This window comes from Meriones unguiculatus, chromosome 4, assembly GCF_030254825.1.
Source record: "Meriones unguiculatus strain TT.TT164.6M chromosome 4, Bangor_MerUng_6.1, whole genome shotgun sequence".
Classification (NCBI taxonomy): Eukaryota; Metazoa; Chordata; class Mammalia; order Rodentia; family Muridae; genus Meriones; species Meriones unguiculatus.
In genome coordinates this window covers 95,527,305-95,544,855 of record NC_083352.1, presented here as the reverse complement: position 1 = coordinate 95,544,855, position 17,551 = coordinate 95,527,305, and the positions used below count along the sequence as shown (strand labels likewise).

At 52.8% G+C, this 17,551-nt stretch overlaps 1 protein-coding gene across 2 annotated transcripts; it reads left to right on the top strand.

The window, feature by feature from the left end:
• The first annotated feature begins 2,110 nt into the window (after positions 1-2,110).
• Rab35 (RAB35, member RAS oncogene family) lies at positions 2,111-17,420 on the top strand. 2 transcript variants are annotated; one of them, XM_021631782.2, is made up of 6 exons: positions 2,111-2,305; positions 7,681-7,731; positions 10,288-10,411; positions 13,132-13,256; positions 13,339-13,463; positions 15,342-17,420. In XM_021631782.2, the coding sequence occupies exons 1-6, from the start codon at positions 2,254-2,256 to the stop codon at positions 15,468-15,470; spliced, it is 606 nt and encodes a 201-aa protein (XP_021487457.1). In that variant the 5' UTR covers positions 2,111-2,253; the 3' UTR covers positions 15,471-17,420. The 2 variants fall into 2 exon arrangements, with proteins under 2 accessions (XP_021487457.1, XP_021487458.1); XM_021631783.2 differs by lacking the exon at positions 13,339-13,463 and having other exon boundaries at positions 15,342-15,448.
• The last annotated feature ends 131 nt before the right edge of the window (positions 17,421-17,551 follow it).

Genomic DNA, 17,551 nt, shown 5'->3' with positions numbered 1-17,551 from the left:
ATGACAGACTAAGCGAAGAATTGGTACCTACCAGGCTGCAGATGACACATGGTCGTCTTCCTAGGGCCAATTCTGCTTTACTCCCCGCAGTGCCCAGCAGCCGTGTCACCACACTGCTGCTCTGGAAATTTGGAAAGTCTACTGTAGGAAATGGCCAAGGATGAACGAGCCCCTACAGAACGACTAACATTGATCACTGTTACTGGCCACACAACAGCCTCACATTGACAGGATTTTGAGGAAATAGGCTCATGAAGAGACAGGGCTACATGAGTGTCCCAAAGCTTCTCAGGAGTGGATTTCAAAGTTGGCATTGAAGCTGCAATCTTCCCAACCTTGGAGCAGGTATGACGGTGACGCGTGGTCCACCGTTTCACGGGCCAGGGAGACCTGGGGTGCTTCTCTGAAGTCTATCCTCTAGGCTTCTAGCTTTCCACCTGCCTCCTTTACATTTTTTGAGGTTTTTATGTTTATGAATGTTAGTGTATGTATGACTCTGCAGTGCCTGCCAAGGCCAGAGCATGACATCAGATCTGAAACCAGTTACAGACGGTTGTGAGCCACCATGTATGGAGGTGGTGAAGATTGAACCTGAGTCCAATCAGGGCTCTTAACTGCTGAGCCATCTCTCCAGTCCTTCCCTGTTTCTTAACTGCCAATCAAAGGATTGGCATTCACCTGACCAGACCCAGGAGCTTTCAACTTCGGATTCCAGGCTCATGCCACACTTGCTTCTGGAAAAACACCTCAAGGCCTGTATCACACACTCCATGTCAAGGACCTTGCGATTTCTTCAATACCGAAAACAAACAAACAAACAAAAACCCAAATAACAAGCTGCATAAAACTACCAGCAGTGGAGTGGATAAGAAATAGTGCAACCATCAGATGGAGTACCACGTTGTGAGGCAGTTAAACGACAGAAGCATACTGTGAATGCACAAGGCACATACTTCTGTGTACTTAAACGCACAAGGGAAGTTATGGGAAAGCAAGTACCCATTCAAGTAGTATTTCACGCTGTACAAGAAACTTTAATGGGTTACGTGAGAGGTTCAGAAGGAAAACTAATTTGAACTTTGAATTCAATAAGCATCTGTATTTTTGTCTTAAACCCCAGCACTGGCTTTTCTTTTTCCTCCCTCTTCAAAACAGGGTTTCTCTGTGTAGCTCTGGCTGTCCTGGAACTCACTCTGTAGACCAGGCTGGCTTCTCTGGGTGCTGGGACTAAAGGCATGCACACCACCAGCTCAGCACTGGTTCTTATGGGGGAAAGATTAGGAGATTGAAAACAGCAGTATCCCAACAGGTGCTTAACTGGAAAGGACTGGAAGACTGCATGAAGCAGTGACGAAGGGCTGAGGGTGGAGTTCGGCTCGCAGAGCGCTTCCCTAGCATGTGCGAAGCTCTGGGTTCAAGTCTCAGCACAACATGAAAGTGGACTCAGGCGGTACAGGTAGGAGGATCAGAAGTTCATTATCCTCGGCTACTCGGCGAGTCTGGGGCTACCCTGGGCTACTTGAGAACCTGTGTGGAAAAAGTCAAACAAGGATGGTGCAATCTCTGCAAGTCTACAGTAAGGATGGCAGTGGCAGCGCAGGGGGAAGGACAGGAGGGCATCCACCCAAACTGGAAAGGCCTGGGGCTGGCTCTCGATTGCACCTCGGGAAACTGAGGCCGAAGGAACGGACCCGCAGGCGACCAGGGTGCGCCCTACGGATCCGAATCCGGAACGGATACCCCATTCCGCCAGAAGCGTCGGACCCTCGGGTCGTGGGGCTCGGAGGCGACTTCCGCTCAGCGCTGAGCGCCAAGCCGCAGCCCCGCAGCCCCGCAGCCCCGCAGCCCCGCGCCCCGCAGCCGGCCGTCGTCTCCCTTTCGTCAGGCCTGCGGAACGGATCGGTTCTCTGGAGGGCCGGGACGGGCGCGCTTGCTCGGGACGCCGCCGGGGAGCGTGCGCAGCGCGCATGCGCGAGGAGGGCGCGGTCCGCTAGGGCTGCGGCTGCGCAGAGGCGGGGTCGGGCGGCGCGCATGCGCAGTGGTGGGGCGGGGCGGGAAGGAGAGAGGCGGCGGCACCGGCGGCGGCTGCTGAGAAGGAGGAGGTGGGGGGAGCGGAGGGAGGTGTTTCTGTCAGTTCCGGCTGTTTGTTCGGGAAGTGGATCCGCCGCTGCCGGAGCAGCCGGGAGGGAGCCGCGGATCGCGAGGCCAGTACCGACCCCGCCCGCCCGCGCGCGCGCGCCGCCCCCGCCCGCCATGGCCCGGGACTACGACCACCTCTTCAAGCTGCTCATCATCGGCGACAGCGGTGAGGGCCGCAGGGGCCGGAGGCGGTGCGGGCCCTGCCGGGCGCGGCCCGCGGGGGCCTCGGGGAGGGCGGGCGGGCGAGCGGGCGAGCGGGCGGGCGGGGAGGCGCGGCCCGCGCGGGGCGGGAGGCGCGGAGCTCGGCGGCCGCAGGCCCCGGGGGCGCAGCGAGGGGGGCTCTGCGCTGCTCCTGGGCGGGTCGGGGTGCCGAGCGCGCAGGATGCGCGCCCCGGCGCTTGCTCCTACCTCACGTGTGACCTTGGTCAAGTCGCGCGATCTCTGGAGTTGGCGAGACCTGGGTTCGAGTCCCGGGACACAAGCTTTTTCATTCTGTGACCTTGGGCAAGTTGCTTCACCTTTCCGAGCCTCAATGCCTGCATCTGAGAAGTGGGGACTTGTTAAACTGAGCCGGCTAAAGTAGGGAAAGTGCTCAGCGCCTGAGCCGGCGTAAAGTAACCTCTAAGTAACTGTTAGTGTTGTCAGCTTGAGTCTCCCCATGAAGACTCAGCCCTCTGTGAAATGGGGCTATTCCCAGGACCTGCCTCTTCGGGTTGCTGTGCGTTTGGATGAGGTGCAGCAGGTACAGCCGTAAGCGCATTCCTGCAGAATCGTTACAAAGTCTCTGCATGGTTCAGCTCCCTCATCTGTAGAATGGAGTTGTAGAAGATCTGCCTGACTTGGCTGTTGTTAGCAGCCAGCGAGCATGCACGTAGTGAAGGGAACAGGGCTTGACACACAGTGGGTGCAGTGTTTGCTGTTACCTTACTGTATGCCAGAGGCAGGCGCGGGGGGTGGGTGGGGTGGGGGGGAAGTCTTCACCCAGTATTTTAGGTGCTTTGTCGGAACACACACACACACACACACACACACCTTTTGATACTGCTCCATCTCTGATTCATAGAGCGGCCTCTGGTACCCCAAGTGCTTGAAATGCATTTGTTCAGTGAATGAACACTGAGTAGCTTTTGCAGTAGCAGACTTGTTTCTGGGCAAGGATGAAGCATTTCAGAGATGTTTGGAGTATGGCAGGTGACCAGATCTGTGGGGTGACAGTGAGTTCAGGGAGGCAGGCCCCAGGATGTTTATGGGAATGTAGCTGAGGTGCTAGGCTTAGATGATGTTTTAGGAAGGAGGCTGGGGAGCAGCTGAGTTTATAGACTTGTGTGTGGGATAGAAGGTCATGTGACTTGACGCAGCCAAGTTGGTGGTAGAGCCTGTGGATTGTTAAGGAAACAGAGCAACCAAGTCCCCTGAGACTCAGATGTAGGATTGTTGGGTGGCATTGTCATAGATGGGTCATGGAAATAAGTGGGTATTGCTCTCATGGTGAAGTTGGGTTGGGATGTGGTTGGTGGTTTGGATCTGCTGGGAGACGGCTGAAGTCTCAGTGGCTGCTGGTGTCCGGAAAAATTAGGGCCTAACCAGTGAGGTGGAAGAGTCACTGTGGGATTGGAGTTAGGAAGGTGGAAGGCTGGCTGTGGTTGGAATGAAACAAAACCAGGCAAGCTGTGCAGATTTGAACTTGGACACAGCTGATGCCGTTCTCTGGGCCGGAGGGTTTTCTTTATTCTCTGGCCTTGGTTCGGAGTTGCTGACACTACGGTGCTCGCTCTCCTTTCAGAGCTACAACCAGCCCGCTGTGGGCAGAGGTTTTTATCCCTCCTCAAAGACCACTTGGGCCAGTGTTCATGTCCAGAACTGAAAGGCTAACCTCGGCGAGAAGCTGTAGCTGGTAGGCTTTTCTCTCTTTGAAACCCAGGAGATGGGTTTGGCCTGCTTTCTTATGGTGCACTTTGTGTGGCGTATAGATTTTTTTTGCTCAGAACTCAGGTGTGAGAGAGGACTCACTGGTCAGGATCTTTGTGGTCCTATTTGAGTGTGAACGTTCAGGCCTGGGCTGTGGAGAAGAGGGACATTTCTCCTGGCCCTGGGCTGACACACCAAAGCTGAGCACTTAGGACACTGGGAGATGGTAGCCAGAGGAGTTGAAAAAAAAATCAGCTTTGCAGCTGAGCAGGGAGCCTGACATCATCCCCTGCCTGCCCTGGCCCCTTGAGTGTGTGCTTCTAAGGAATATCAAATGATTCACAGACACTTTCTCAGCTGATTCTCACACATGGCCTCTGTGGTTTGTCAAGTAAGGAAACTAAGGTTCAGAGGGGAAGCCTGACTGGCCCCAAGTCCCACAGCTCTCAACAGCGGGGGGTCTCTGCACCGCTCCGCCAGCGCCAAGAGCAGGTGATGCGGGGCTAGAGTAGGCCTCAGTGGACGCCCTTTCCAAATCTAAGTTCTCCCCACTCAGCCACATTGTACACTGGGCTTGGGTATCATTTCTTTATACCGAAGGTTCTTTACTTTGAGTTTTTTTTTTTGTAACAATGTCCATGGATGCCAGCCACCCTCATTCTTAGACCCTGGAGGCTAGTGTGCCATCAGAGATGAGTTAAAATCCATCTCCTAACAGATAAGTAGGCTGGAGCTGGGAGGTGGGCACAGGGCAGTTTGTCTGAGGTTACATGAGAAGGTGGTCACTGAGGCAGAATTAAAGTTGATATCCCTTTACTTGAATTTACAGCAGGCTGGTGCCGAAGGAAAAAAAAAAGATGGGTCTGTAGCCTAAGAGGGAAGCAGTGGGACAGAGCTGGGATGAAGGTCCAGAGCAGCATGCAGAGGAGCAGGTAATGGCCAAGGGGCCTCGAGTGTGCTGGGGCCTGGGCCCCTTGCAGGGTAGCAGACCTTAAGCTAGGTGGCTAGAAGGAAGTGTTACTGTGGTGAAAGTAGGCGCCTCCTGTGCTTCTTCTTTGGGTGCATCTGTAGGGTAGATGGCAGCCGGGATGTCTGGGAGGTGGCAGGCATGTCTTGGTTTCTGTTCCTCTCGGGAAAAGCGGAGTTGGAGTTTGGTATCAGGTCCACGGCAGCCAACCATGTTCTGAATACTGCTGAAAGCAGCCAAGGATTTCAAGTCCTTGCCGTCACTGCGGATGGCATCTCTCCCTTGTCTATGACAGAGATTTGGATAAATTTAATAATAATAATAATGAAGGCCAGATGTGAGTATCACAAACCTTGAATCCCAGCACAAGCAGGTGACACTCTGTGAGTCTGAGACCAGCTTGTAGACACATTAAGAGTGCTAGGCCAGCCAGACCTTGTCTAAGGGGGAAAAGGATTCTGCTGTCTCTGGCCACCAGAGTTTGCGAGCTGCTTCACTGGCACCTGGAGATGTGCTGCAATAGCGTGGAGTTCCCTGAGACTGTTGGTTTGTGGAGGGTGTTTAGTTGGTAACTAGTAAGTGCTGGGCTCAGCTCACAGCACTGAATGAATGCATAGGAGGAGGGAGGGGAGGTCTGGGTCCTAGAGTACTTACTGCTTAGTGCCAGACATGGACTTTTAGCTGAACAAGCGGGATCTAGAAGCCTCCAGGAGGAAGCAGGGGAGGCCACAGGGCCCATGGAGTGTTAGTATCAGGCAGAACACCATGAGCACCAGCCCAGAACTTGGGCTCTCCTTGGCCTTAGCAGGAAGCCTCATGGCAGAACAATGAGGAAGTGGTGCTGAGCCGAGCACTGTCAGCTTGAGGCTGAGCAGCAGGTGCCCTAGATGCTTCAGCTGGGTGCTCGGGAGCAGGGCATCTTCCCACAGACCCAGGTATACTCAGGAGCAAGTGCTCCTGGGCATCCCTGCCGACTTGCTCACTGGAGATGGCCTGGAGAGGATGTCTGGGCTCAGGTTAGAGAAAGGCAGCTGTACAGCTCGGTCTGTAGCAGTGGTTTGCAGCCTCGGTCACTTGAGGGCTGGGGTGGAGCAGTGCTATCTGTGAGGACTGGAGTCAAGCTATGGGTTTCTCTCATGATATGCACATATGCTTAAAATTTTATTTCAGTCACAGGGCATTCCTGGGGTCCTAGAAAACGCTTTGGTACCTTTTAGGGATGTGTATAGGAGCCCCTGGGATCGCTTTATACTGGTTTCTGTAAAAGATGCAAGAGGATGATGGGCTGGCAGCACTAACATGCTCTGGTTGAATGGCTTTTGGTTGGTTCTGTTTTAAGTCATGTTTCATTACTGGGATTCATCGTGTAGCAGTTCCACAGAAGTGAGCATACTAGGTCACAGGGTCTGGGGCATTTACATTTTTCTTGCTATTGCCAAATTGCTTTTCAAAGAAACTGAAGTCATTTGCATTTCTACTAAAGGACTGAAAGTGCCCCCATCAAGGGGTACGAATATAGTTCAGTTGGTAAAGTGTTTGTCTCACACACATGAAGTCCTGGGTTTGATCCCCAACACACCTATAACCCCAGTATTTGGGAGGTGGAGGGAGAATCAGATTCAAGGTCATCCTCTGCTTATGGCCTGGGCTATGTGATACCCACCCCCTAAAAAAGTGGGGGAAGGGAAGGAAGGAGCAAGCAAACAAGCCTAGCAGGACATCAGCAGAGGTGTGCAGAGGTGCTTGAGAGGTCTGAACTTGGATCAGTGTTCTGACCTTCCTTTGAGACATCTTAGGTCAGCTACTCATTCTTTTAAGTCCTGGTTTCCTCATCTGAGGAGATACAGTTGGAATTCTGGGAGCATCAAGAGCCACCATACAGACTTGAGTGTGTGTTAAGCTTTCATTCTGAGGTTGACCTATCTAGCCACTTTTGGGTGATGGAGGCAGGAGGACAAGAGGCAGGCAGGTACACTGGCCAACCAGAACCACTGTGTTTGGAGGTCGCAGGGAAGCCAGGTTCACAAGGCACAGCGAGGAGCTGCTGTGGCAAGTTCAGTGGTCCAAGAACTCATGGGGTGGAGGCCAAGTAAGTGTCTAGCAGAGTCCCCTGCCTCACCCACTCAGCCACACTGACTCAGCTAGGGGTAGGTGACTGACAGTCGGTTCTGGTCATGTGGGCCTCAGTTTCTTTATTTGCAGGATATCCCTGATAAAATCAAAGGCTCTTTCTAGCTTTCCATTTTTTTAACTTCTGAGCTATCTTTCTAGCCCTCCAGCTTTCTTTCTTTCTTTTTTTTTTCAAACTGAAGTGGCATGCTGTTTGCTGAGGGCCTTGCTGAGGACACACTTGGACTGGTCTCACTTGGTTGACCTTCCTCTTGCTTCTTTCTGTTGTCTGGTATCTCCCTCCAGCCTGCTGGGGCAGCCCTCAGGACAGGGCCTGGGCATGAGGCCCTCTGTCATCTCCCCCAGAGGATTTGAGAGCAGCTTGTCTTACATGAGGACGAAGGAAAAGGTCAGCGATTGAGTGGAAGCGATGTTCTCGGTGTGTGGGGAGACAGGTTGGCCTTGAAGAGTTCTGGTCCCACTGGGCTTCTAAGGAAGGACGGGCTAACAGGAGGCCCCTCCTACCTGCTCATCTCCATGCTCTCTCTCTCTCACAGGTGTGGGCAAGAGCAGCTTGCTGTTACGATTTGCAGACAACACCTTCTCAGGTGAGTCCTCCCTGGGTGCTGTTGGGGTGCTTTAGTTTTCAAATCCTCTACCCTGTTCGAGAACCCAGATGCTTCTGTCTGATGGGCTTGATTGTCATTCTGGTTGTTGGATAAGGGAAAGTGGGGTTGGTTCTGCCTGGTCCATCTGTTCACAAAAGCCTTTTGCTGTTGCTCACTTCCCTACCTAGGGTCTCTTTGTATCCACATTTAGAAATTGAAAGTCTTCTTAGATAGTACATATCTAATAGGAAGATGCCCATAATGAAGAATGATAGCTGTTCCTTTGACAAGAAACATGCTTCAGCCTTCCTAGCCATAGACCACTCTCCCCAACCCTGGTTCTTTGTTATCAGATGGAGTCTCCCTGTGGATCTCTGGCTGTTCTGGAACTTGCTATGTAGACCTTGTTGGCCTTGAACTCACAGAGATCCACCTCCTTAGTAATGGGATTAAAAACAGATGCCACCATGCCCAGCCTTCCCTTGCTCTGTAATGGCTGGGAAGGTAGCTTCTGTCTGGATGGCTTCACTGACCCCACCTCAGCGCTGTGGCTTCTGGCTGCTTCTAGTTGAAGCAGCACTGGATACATTGTTTCTTCTTGTACACACAGAAGTGAGGTTACTAGGTTTCAGGGTCTAGGGTGTTTAAACTTTGCCTGGTACTGCCAAATTGTTTTTTTTTTTTTTTAAGTCTTATTTATTTGCCTGAAGCTGAAGGCAAAGGGGACCTGCCGTGGTCCATGAGGGGATATACCTTGTGTCGTAATTCACTGTCGCACTGCTCTGAAGAGACACGGTGACCATCCTAACTCTCACTACAACATTTCATTGGGGGCATAGCTCACACTTTCAGAGGGTCAGTCCCTTGTCATCTTGGCAGGGAGACGGAACGGTACTGAGAGCTACATACCGTTCCACAAGCAGAGAGATGAGAGGGAGCCCAAGCCTGGCATAAGCTTTAGAAACCTAAAAGCCCACCCCCAGTGACACACTTTCTTCAGTAAGGCCACACCTCCTAATCCTTTCAAACAGTCCCACTTTCTGGTGACTAGACATTCAACTATAAGCCCGTAGAGGCCATTCTTGTTCAGATCACCACATTGTATTTCATATGTGTAGGTCAGAGGAGTTGGTCCCTTCCTTCCATCATGTGGGACTGACCTCAGGTCATCCCCCTTGGCAGCAAGTGCCTTTATTCATTTGAGCCACCTCAGCAGCTCCCAAATTGCTTCTCAAGGAGGCTGTGGTCATCTGCAGCCCTGCAATCTCGCTTTTCCTTTAACTGGGTATTCTGGCTGCGAGTATGTCTGTGGTTGTGACTTTTCGTGTGGGTGCTGGGAATTAAATCCAGGCCCTCTTGCTGGGGTGTGGAGCAGCGTCTCTGGGCTGGATAGACCCACTAGTTGCCAGCTGCACTGGGACAACCAAAATTGTCTCCAGATTACTGTGAGTGTCCTCTGGGGAAGAAAGCCCCCTGGCTGAGAACCACTGCTCTTCGAATCTGGTTCTAGCTTTCTGCCTTGTGCTGCTGTTTTGCTTGCTCACATGTGAGGGGCTGCTGGTGCTAGAGGGTACCAGATGCTGGCCTGGTTTCTGGAGGCTTGCCCCAGTGTAGCTGCCATTCCTCGTCACGGCTTTTGCTAAGCTTTTCTAACAACTTCCTGCTTTCATTTCTGTCTCACCTTAAACTTTGGCTTCCCCTTGTCCACACTTCACATGGTCGTCTGTGTCTATCTCTTGAAGGAGGTTCTTGGTAAGTTCGTGAGACCCATGCTTTTAGGCAGGTGTTTGTATGCCTTCACCAGAGTGGACTGCAGAAGGCAGCCGGCCTTGATCCACACCATGTCCCAAGAGCCTTTTTTGTTGGTTTTGTTTCGAGACAAGGTTTCTGTGTAGTCCTGACTGTCCTGGAACTCACTCTGTAGACCAGGCTGGTCTCGAACTCAGAGATCTACCTGCCTCCTCCCAAGTGCTGGGATTATAGGTATGCACCACCACACCTAGCTCCTAAGAGCCATTTTGAAAGCTTCCTGTGCCCTTGGAAAACTCATTGCCCCACTGTCACACACACAAAACAGTGCACATTCTCAGCAACAGCACAGGGCCTGGAGGACTGTCCCTGACTCCTTACTCACCTTTCATCTGGGGCTTAGCCTCACACGCCCCAAACTCACTGTAGATATTTTGCTGCTATGCCCCCAGGAAGGTGCAGCGTTGGATCCTATTAGTCAGTTTTGAAAGTCCCCCTCCCCAAGAAAATAAAACAGAGAAACCCAAGACGGAGAGGCTTACTACATTCTCAAGTCAGGCCCACCCGTCCCTCCCCTGCCTTCCGCCTCTACTTCCCCAGTTGTTTCACATTTTAACTTCCTTTGTAGTACGTATTTCTGAACTTCTTACTTTATCCTGTCTCACTTGCATTGTGGGCCTAGTAGAGCAGGTGTGCTTTCTTTGTTCAGGGCTCTGTCCTTAGCGCCTTGACTGCATGGGGTACATACAGTGAGGTGGGGGAGACCAAAGGGCTCCCTACCCTGAGTAATGGGCTGCGTGCATACAGGCAGCTACATCACCACAATCGGAGTGGATTTCAAGATTCGGACTGTAGAGATCAACGGAGAGAAGGTGAAGCTGCAGATCTGGGACACAGCAGGGCAGGAGCGCTTCCGCACCATCACCTCTACGTGAGTCCCTTGACCTCCTCGCCTGGGGTGTTTGCACGAAGTTGAATGGCGTGCTGAATAGAGCGCGCATGATAGACATGTCACTGTGTGTGGAAGTGAGGCTGAGGTGGTTGCTGGCCTCAGTGGGTGGTGGCAGCGATGCGTGTCCTTCCTCAAGTTAAAGAGGAGGCCATGGTGTACGGTGGCGGCTGCCAGGGCTGGGGCATGCGGTGGCTGATACAGACTGCTGTCTGGCATGCCTCAGACTGTGCATGACCCATGCACACTGGTTTACCTGCTGGCCGCTCCTTTCTCTTCAGGTGGCAGTATCAGCAGGGTTTGCCTCATGGGGCTAGCGACAAGCCCTTCCCTGGTGCCCAGGGAGCCACTGACAGTTCTTGGGGTGGGGGGTGGTGTCAGTTCTTTGTAGTTTCTGGTCACCCTCCCTGACGCCATCTCTGAGGAGACATGGAAGCTCACAGCTCTTTGGGCCCTTCCTCTATATTCCCAGTCTTTAGCTGGAAAATCCGATGTCTAGCACATTGCCCTCCTTTTCAGTGCCTTTGTGGAGCTCAGCTGCCCCCAGGAGGAAACCACTCTAGCATTGAGCCCTGCAGTCTTGCTTCTTAGGTGCTCATGAAAACTGTGGAATTGAAATTTTTGTTCTGCTGTGTGTCCTTGGGCAAGCTGCCTATCTTCTGTGCTTGATTTCTAGTTAGGATTTGCCTCAGTGCTGAGGCTCAAGTCCAGGCCTCTTGCTCTGGGCTTTTCATGGGTCACTTCTGGCTTTCTGTGGTCTGTGCTGGTGTTACTCCATTTTAGAGATAAAGCTGCACGGACACGTGTATGTGTGTGTGTGTGTGTGTGTGTGAGAGATAGAGGGGGAGACAGAGAGAGACAGAGAGACAGGGCCTCACTGTGTAGCCCTGGCTGCCCTCAAGCTCAAGGTATCTACCTATTTCTACTGGGATTGAAGGCATGCGCCACCTCTCACAGCTAAAGGTGCTTTTGGGAAGTGAGCTCCATGGCATAGTGCGTGTAGGGCTGACCTCTGTGGACATGTCCCAGGCCCTCCTGTGTAAACAGTTCTAAATCTCAGTGGAATGTCCCCATTTTGTCAGCATGGAAGTACAGGTGACCCTTCTGGGCCCTGGTCTCCTGAGGGTGTGTGAGTGAGGGGTTTGTGTTGCAGGGGGAGCACAGGGCTCCTCACCTGAGAGTGTGGGTGTGGTGCTGTCTGCCCTGTGGTGGATTCGAGCACCATGGGGCCCAGGACTCCTAGGAACAGCATGCTGTCCTGTTTGGGGAAACAAAGATTAGCCCTGCCTTGGAGTCTTAGGCTTGGTCCACTCTGAGGCAGAAGGCACCTCAGGGGCTGCCAAGGGCACCGTGGAGAGACCCTGCACTGTGACAGTGGTTAGCGAAGAGGATCTCAAGATAGCTGCATGTTTTGGAAGTATGGCAGCTAGTGTAGGAGTGGAAGTGACTGTACCCAGTGTGTCTGCTAAAAGAGCCCTTTGCCATCTGCCAGTCAATTCTTCCTGAGGAGCCTTTCTGGCCTTCAGGTAGCCAGAAGAAGAATGGATGAAGCCCTGCCCTGGCTTAGGAACCAGACCTGGGTGCTGAGGTTGCAGCTGGGAAGACACCTGGGTGGGAATACAGAAGCTCCAGTGTTCTATTATCCAGAGGGCCCAGCCTAGGCTCTTTCCTTCCCAGTGCTCTCCTGGAGTGACAGGAGCAAGGACATTTTTGTCTCATTCCTTGCTGTCTTCAGCAAAGGAAAGGTTAGAGGCATTCTGCTGGCAGAAATGGGTGTCTGTCCACAGAGGCGTACACCAAGCTATGCTGTGTGCTGAGCTAGTGCAGTTTGCTAGGAAACCAGGGCCAGGGTGGTTCAGGGTCCTGAGTTGACAGAGTAGAACTCTCAGGCTCCCTCAAAGCCAAGAATGCTCATGGCCTTGGTGTTCTGGGAAGGCTCCACCATGCCTGAAGGCCAGACAAATGTTCTTGTAGTACCACAGCCTGCTGGTCCACCCTTGGGGCTACCTGCCCTGCCTACCCACTCTTGGCTCTGCTGCCTTCATCTGGACTCAGAGCGCGTGGAGGAACACTACTGATGATAAAGAGTACCTAGCAGTTTCTGTACTGCTCCCAGTTTTGGGGGGCCCTCTGTTAGCCCTTCCTCACAGCTGGCTTGGGGTCTGCAGGTTTATTCCCTCATATAGCTGCTAGAAGCCGGTGTGTCCTCTGTACTTGCCCTCAGTGGCACAGTCAGCCAAGAGAAGGAAAAAAGTGTCACCAGGGGAAAGGGACACACTTTGCCATGGCTTCATATGGGAGCAGCCTCTTGCAATGGCATTTTACTACTGAGATTTGAGAGAAAGTTTGAATGTTTAAACAGGAATGGTGATAACATGGTGTCAAATACAAAAAATTGCCTGAATTCTAAAAACAAAAGGAGAACTTCAGAGAAGTTTCCAGCTCAGGGCACACTGAGTCACCTCAGCTGGCTCTTAGGTCTGGTCCACCTCTCAGTCATCTGCCCCCACCACTGCTGCCAAGGGCAGGCCTGAGAAGCCAGTGCTGCTGGAGCAGCCTGTCCTGCTGGTCAAGGCTAGGTGCAGGGCTTGGTCTGGCTCTGGTCCCGTCCCCTTCCCCAGCCACTGCCCTGCTGGGGCTAGCAGGTTCCTGGAGGCCCCTCGTCCTGGCCCACAACCCTGATGCACATCTCGGCCCTACAGGTATTACCGGGGGACCCACGGGGTCATTGTGGTTTACGACGTCACTAGTGCTGAGTCCTTTGTCAATGTCAAGCGATGGCTTCATGAAATCAACCAGAACTGTGATGATGTTTGCCGAATATTAGGTGAGCCTGGACCCCAAGGGTGGGGGCGGTGGGAGAGCAGCAGCTGGCGCTTGCAGGCATTTGACTATGCTCTGTCTTAAAGTGGGCAATAAGAATGACGACCCTGAGCGGAAGGTGGTAGAGACAGAAGATGCTTACAAATTTGCTGGGCAGATGGGGATCCAACTCTTTGAGACCAGTGCCAAGGAGAATGTCAACGTGGAAGAGGTAAGCTCTGGCTGAGCCCCGGGCAGAGGGCAGGTGAGCACCCATGGGCTCTTCTCCATCACGGTCTCCTCTCCCCACCCCAGGCCTGTAGGTATCCGAGTGGCCAGCAGTTATTTAGTGCCCACTGTGAGCTGGCTGTTGTGCGGGCCCTTTAAAGGTCTCCGCTCCTAGCTCAGCTGTCCTCTGAGGTAGGAGCCCATGTTTCTTGGAGGAAAACTGAAGTTCCTCTCACTGAATGGCCTTAGGAATCCACCGGTGAGAAGTGGTGTCAAGCCTGGATCTTTCTCACCCCAAAGCCATGCAGTTTCTGTTGCTCTCTTGAGGCCATCACTACCACCTTTCCTGCCCCTCTTGGTTGCTCGCTTTCCTGGTCTCCAGAGTGCAAGTGGGCACCTGCTAAGAGGTTCCTGGGGTTTATGGGCAGAGCTTCCACCCAGGCAATCTCTTCATTTGTAGCTGCTGCAAAGCAGCAGTGATTGTGAGAGAAACTAGAGCTTTTGCCACAAGCCCCACTTGGCCCACTGACTGGCTCCAGAGGAGCCTAGAGGTGCCTGGGGAAGTTGGGTTCTCACTGTATTGGGAACACCGGTTCCTCAGAGCCAGGGCAGGGCCTGCCTCTTCAGAATTCATTTGTTCATCTGTACAGTGAGAGTTGTTGTTCTCCAGGTTGTGAGGACCAAGTGCTGGCTAGTGTGTGCAGCATGCTTACTCAGTGGGTGGAGATGCTGGCTCAGCTCTCCTCTAGAAAGACTTGTGTGTGCGCGCGCATGTGCAGAAGACGGCATTGGAAGCCATGGAGCTGGAGAGCTGCCTGTCAGGTGCCCACTTGTAATGTGGGTGCTGTGATCCCACCCCTGGTCCTCATGATGGCACAGTAAAAACTCTTAGCACTGAGTCATCTCTTCTGGTTTTGGGGGCATTTGAGCCCATAGTTTAGCTTTTTGGTGCCTTCTGCCACCCTGCAGTTGCCTTTATCTTCTGGGGCAGAATGGACAGGAGGCCTGAGTCTAGGTGGCTCCTGACACCAGTACACTGGGTAGTCAGGGAAGGGTTTAGGCAGACTGTCCGGCCTCGCTGCAGTGAAGTGGTAGCAGGTGGATAGGCAGTGGCTTCCTTCCATCTACATTTAGAGCAGCATACCTTTGTCTTGCCGGAAGGTTCTAGTTGAAGGGATCTTCCTATGTATTAAGAAGGACTGGAGAGGCTTGGTGATTAAGGTTGTATTGCTGGCACGGAGCATCTGACTTCAGTTCCCATGCCAGGCAGCTCAACCACCTGAAACTCCAGTGCCAGGGGATCTGACGCTGGCTCCCATGGGTACCTGTACTCACGTGCACATACAGATACAGGAAGAAAAGACCAAAAGTCTTCAAGAGATTGACTTCCCCAAGACAGCTCTGGTCTTTCAACATTGCTTTTTAACCTTTAACTCTGCTAGCTCTGCCTAGAGCAGTGGTTCTCAACCAGTAGGTCCTGATCCCTTCCCAGGGGGTCACATAATCAGGTATTTACATTACAGCTCATAGCAGCAGCAAAATCACAGTTATGAAGCAGCAATGAAGTGATTCATGGTTGAGGTCGCCATGACATGAGGAACTGTATTAAAGGGCTGCAGCCTTAGGAAGAGTGAGAGCCTCTGCTTCATAGTCTGTGGTGAGGGCGCACAGTATACCTGTAATCCCAGCACCGGGGAGGCAGAATGAGGAGAGCTGTGAGTTTAAGGCCAGGCTGGGCTGTACAGCTGTGTTGGAACACCATGCACATGCACACGCGTGCACGCAGACAGTTCACAGAGGAATGGAAATGGCCTGGGGAGGTGGCTGTGCTAGCCAGTGGGTGAACTGCACTCCACTCAGCCTTGCTCTGTCATCTCTCCAGATGTTCAACTGTATCACAGAGCTGGTTCTACGAGCAAAGAAAGACAACTTGGCGAAACAGCAGCAGCAACAACAGAACGACGTGGTGAAGCTCACGAAAAACAGTAAACGAAAGAAACGCTGCTGCTAATGCCCCGGTCCACTGCAGAGACTGCACTGCACCCTCCCCCGGCCCGAGGCCCTCGGAGGCACCTCGGGGACAGTCTCAGTTTAGTGCCGTTATTTAAAGAATTCTCTCCACGTTTTTGTATCGGGAGGCGCCATCGGCACATCCTCCCCCTTCCCCTTGAGTGCCAAGAAGGTGTTGGACGAGCCTGCCCTTCCCGACTGGTGCCCTTTCTCCTGCTGAGGCGCCTGGACCTGGTGAGGACGCTGCCAGCTGAGCGGACTGATTAACCCATTTGTACATAGTGTATATTGCATTAACCAGCTGCACACCCTCGGCCTGCTCTGGCTTTTGCCTCCTTCCTGCCAACCTGCTGCAACAGACCCTCCTATTCCATCTCGACGGCAGCTTCCTGAGGAGCCGGCCTCATGTCCTAGCTGAGTCTTTGGCCATCTTGGGGCCCATGGAGTGCACTCCACATGGCTCCTACCCTACAGCTGCTCCGGAAGCTGGGGAACCCGCCTCCACACTGGCCCTGCCTTCTGCTGGCCCTAGGCCTTCAGCTCCATAGAGGAAGTCAGTCCTGCCCTTTTGGCCAACAGGTTTCTCGTTCTGCCTTCTCAGATGCCTCTGCTACAAACCCAGGGAGCTGTGGCTTCTCACTTGCCCAACATGTTTCAGTTCCAGCAGAAAGGTAGGGGTTCAGAGATGGAGCTTGTAAGGGGGAGCAGTATTTTAACAGACACAACAAATGAAGCCAAATCAAACGAACTAAGTTCCTCAATTATTTCCTTTGAGATCTGATTAGTTCAATAGCAAAAGTTGTAACTGTCCCACTTTGGGCTCAGTGTTTTTAGAAAAGGTGTGATGGCTTCTGTTCACGGCTAGGCTTTCCCTTTCCTGGGGAAAGGAAGAGCCTTGCACCCTTGTTCCTGTGTGTGCAAGGGCCTCCCACTGGAGCTGGTTTGTAATGTAGTACCAGGCGCCTCTGGCAGCCTGGGGCTGCTGGCCTATGGGAGACACCTCCAAGCTGGGACAGGCAGCTTTGCATTACTGACAGACCGGTTTTAGTATGAAGCGGTAGGAAGATTCCTTAGCCATTGGGAAGCAGTGGCAGTGGGGTGGGGGTAGCCAGTGACCACCCACCCACTCACCCCAGTTCCCTGGAGTAACCAGGGTAATCTGTTATTTGATTACTTCCCCTTCTCCAGGATGCTTGGTTCCCTTTCCCCTAAGGATCATGTAACTGGGAAGAACTGATTTGGACACCATAATGGGTTTTACTAGATTTCCTTTCCTAGCGATTTCCAGGCACAGTCCTGACTGGACAATCATCACAGAATACTGCAGATTTTCCATGTTAACACTGTGGATGGGTTTTTAATCAATAAAACTGGGGCTTTCTTCTCACCTGTCTCTCCGCTTGTCCGAACTGTCGAAAGCTGGGGTTCTGTGTCACGGGCCTGCTTTTGAGTGTCAGGCTGGGTTTGGGGGCTGTGGAGGACACTTCAGGGCCAAGCAGCAGGTGGCTCCCTGTGATCCAGGTGAGCCAGCCAGGAGTTGAGGGCCTGCTGTTCTGGCAGAAGGGGTCACATGTGCTCCTAAGCTCCTGGGAAACCAGTGTGGGAGTGTTTGCCAGCTCAAGCAATAAGAGGGTGCATCCAGGAGCATCCAGCCCAGGTTGGATGCTGCTATGGCTTCTGGCACCTGCTGGGTAAGGCCCAGGTGATGGGTAAGTTTGGTAACAACAGTGTGCCTGTCCCGAAGAGTGTTACATGCATGAGTGGGGTGGGGGTGGGGGCTAAGGGAGGGGGGCTCAGGGCTAAACTGGTGTCCTGGTGGACCTGATGTGAAACTCCTGTCAAACAACAAACTTTTAAATAAGGTTTGCTAGGATTATTTCTGTATTGAAAGTTTCTAATTATGCTTTTTAAAAAAAAATACTAAAAATAAAGGTTCAAGCTGCCAAATTTCCTTCCAGGGTCTGTTTGCTCTCCTTCCCCTGTGCTCTGGGTACCTGGTTTCTTCCGCTGCAGAGTCCGGTGGTCTCTGGTGCTGCGCAGGTGTCTGCGGAGGGCCCTGGGCCAAGGCTGTTTTCTCCATGA

Bases quoted from the DNA above. Each gene is read 5' to 3' on its own strand.
- Rab35 (XM_021631782.2), top strand. From the start codon at position 2,254: ATGGCCCGGGACTACGACCACCTCTTCAAGCTGCTCATCATCGGCGAC. The intron at 2,306-7,680 runs GTGAGGGCCGCA...TCTCTCTCACAG, and splicing joins GCTCATCATCGGCGACAGCG to GTGTGGGCAAGAGCAGCTTG. The intron at 13,464-15,341 runs GTAAGCTCTGGC...TCATCTCTCCAG, and splicing joins AGAATGTCAACGTGGAAGAG to ATGTTCAACTGTATCACAGA.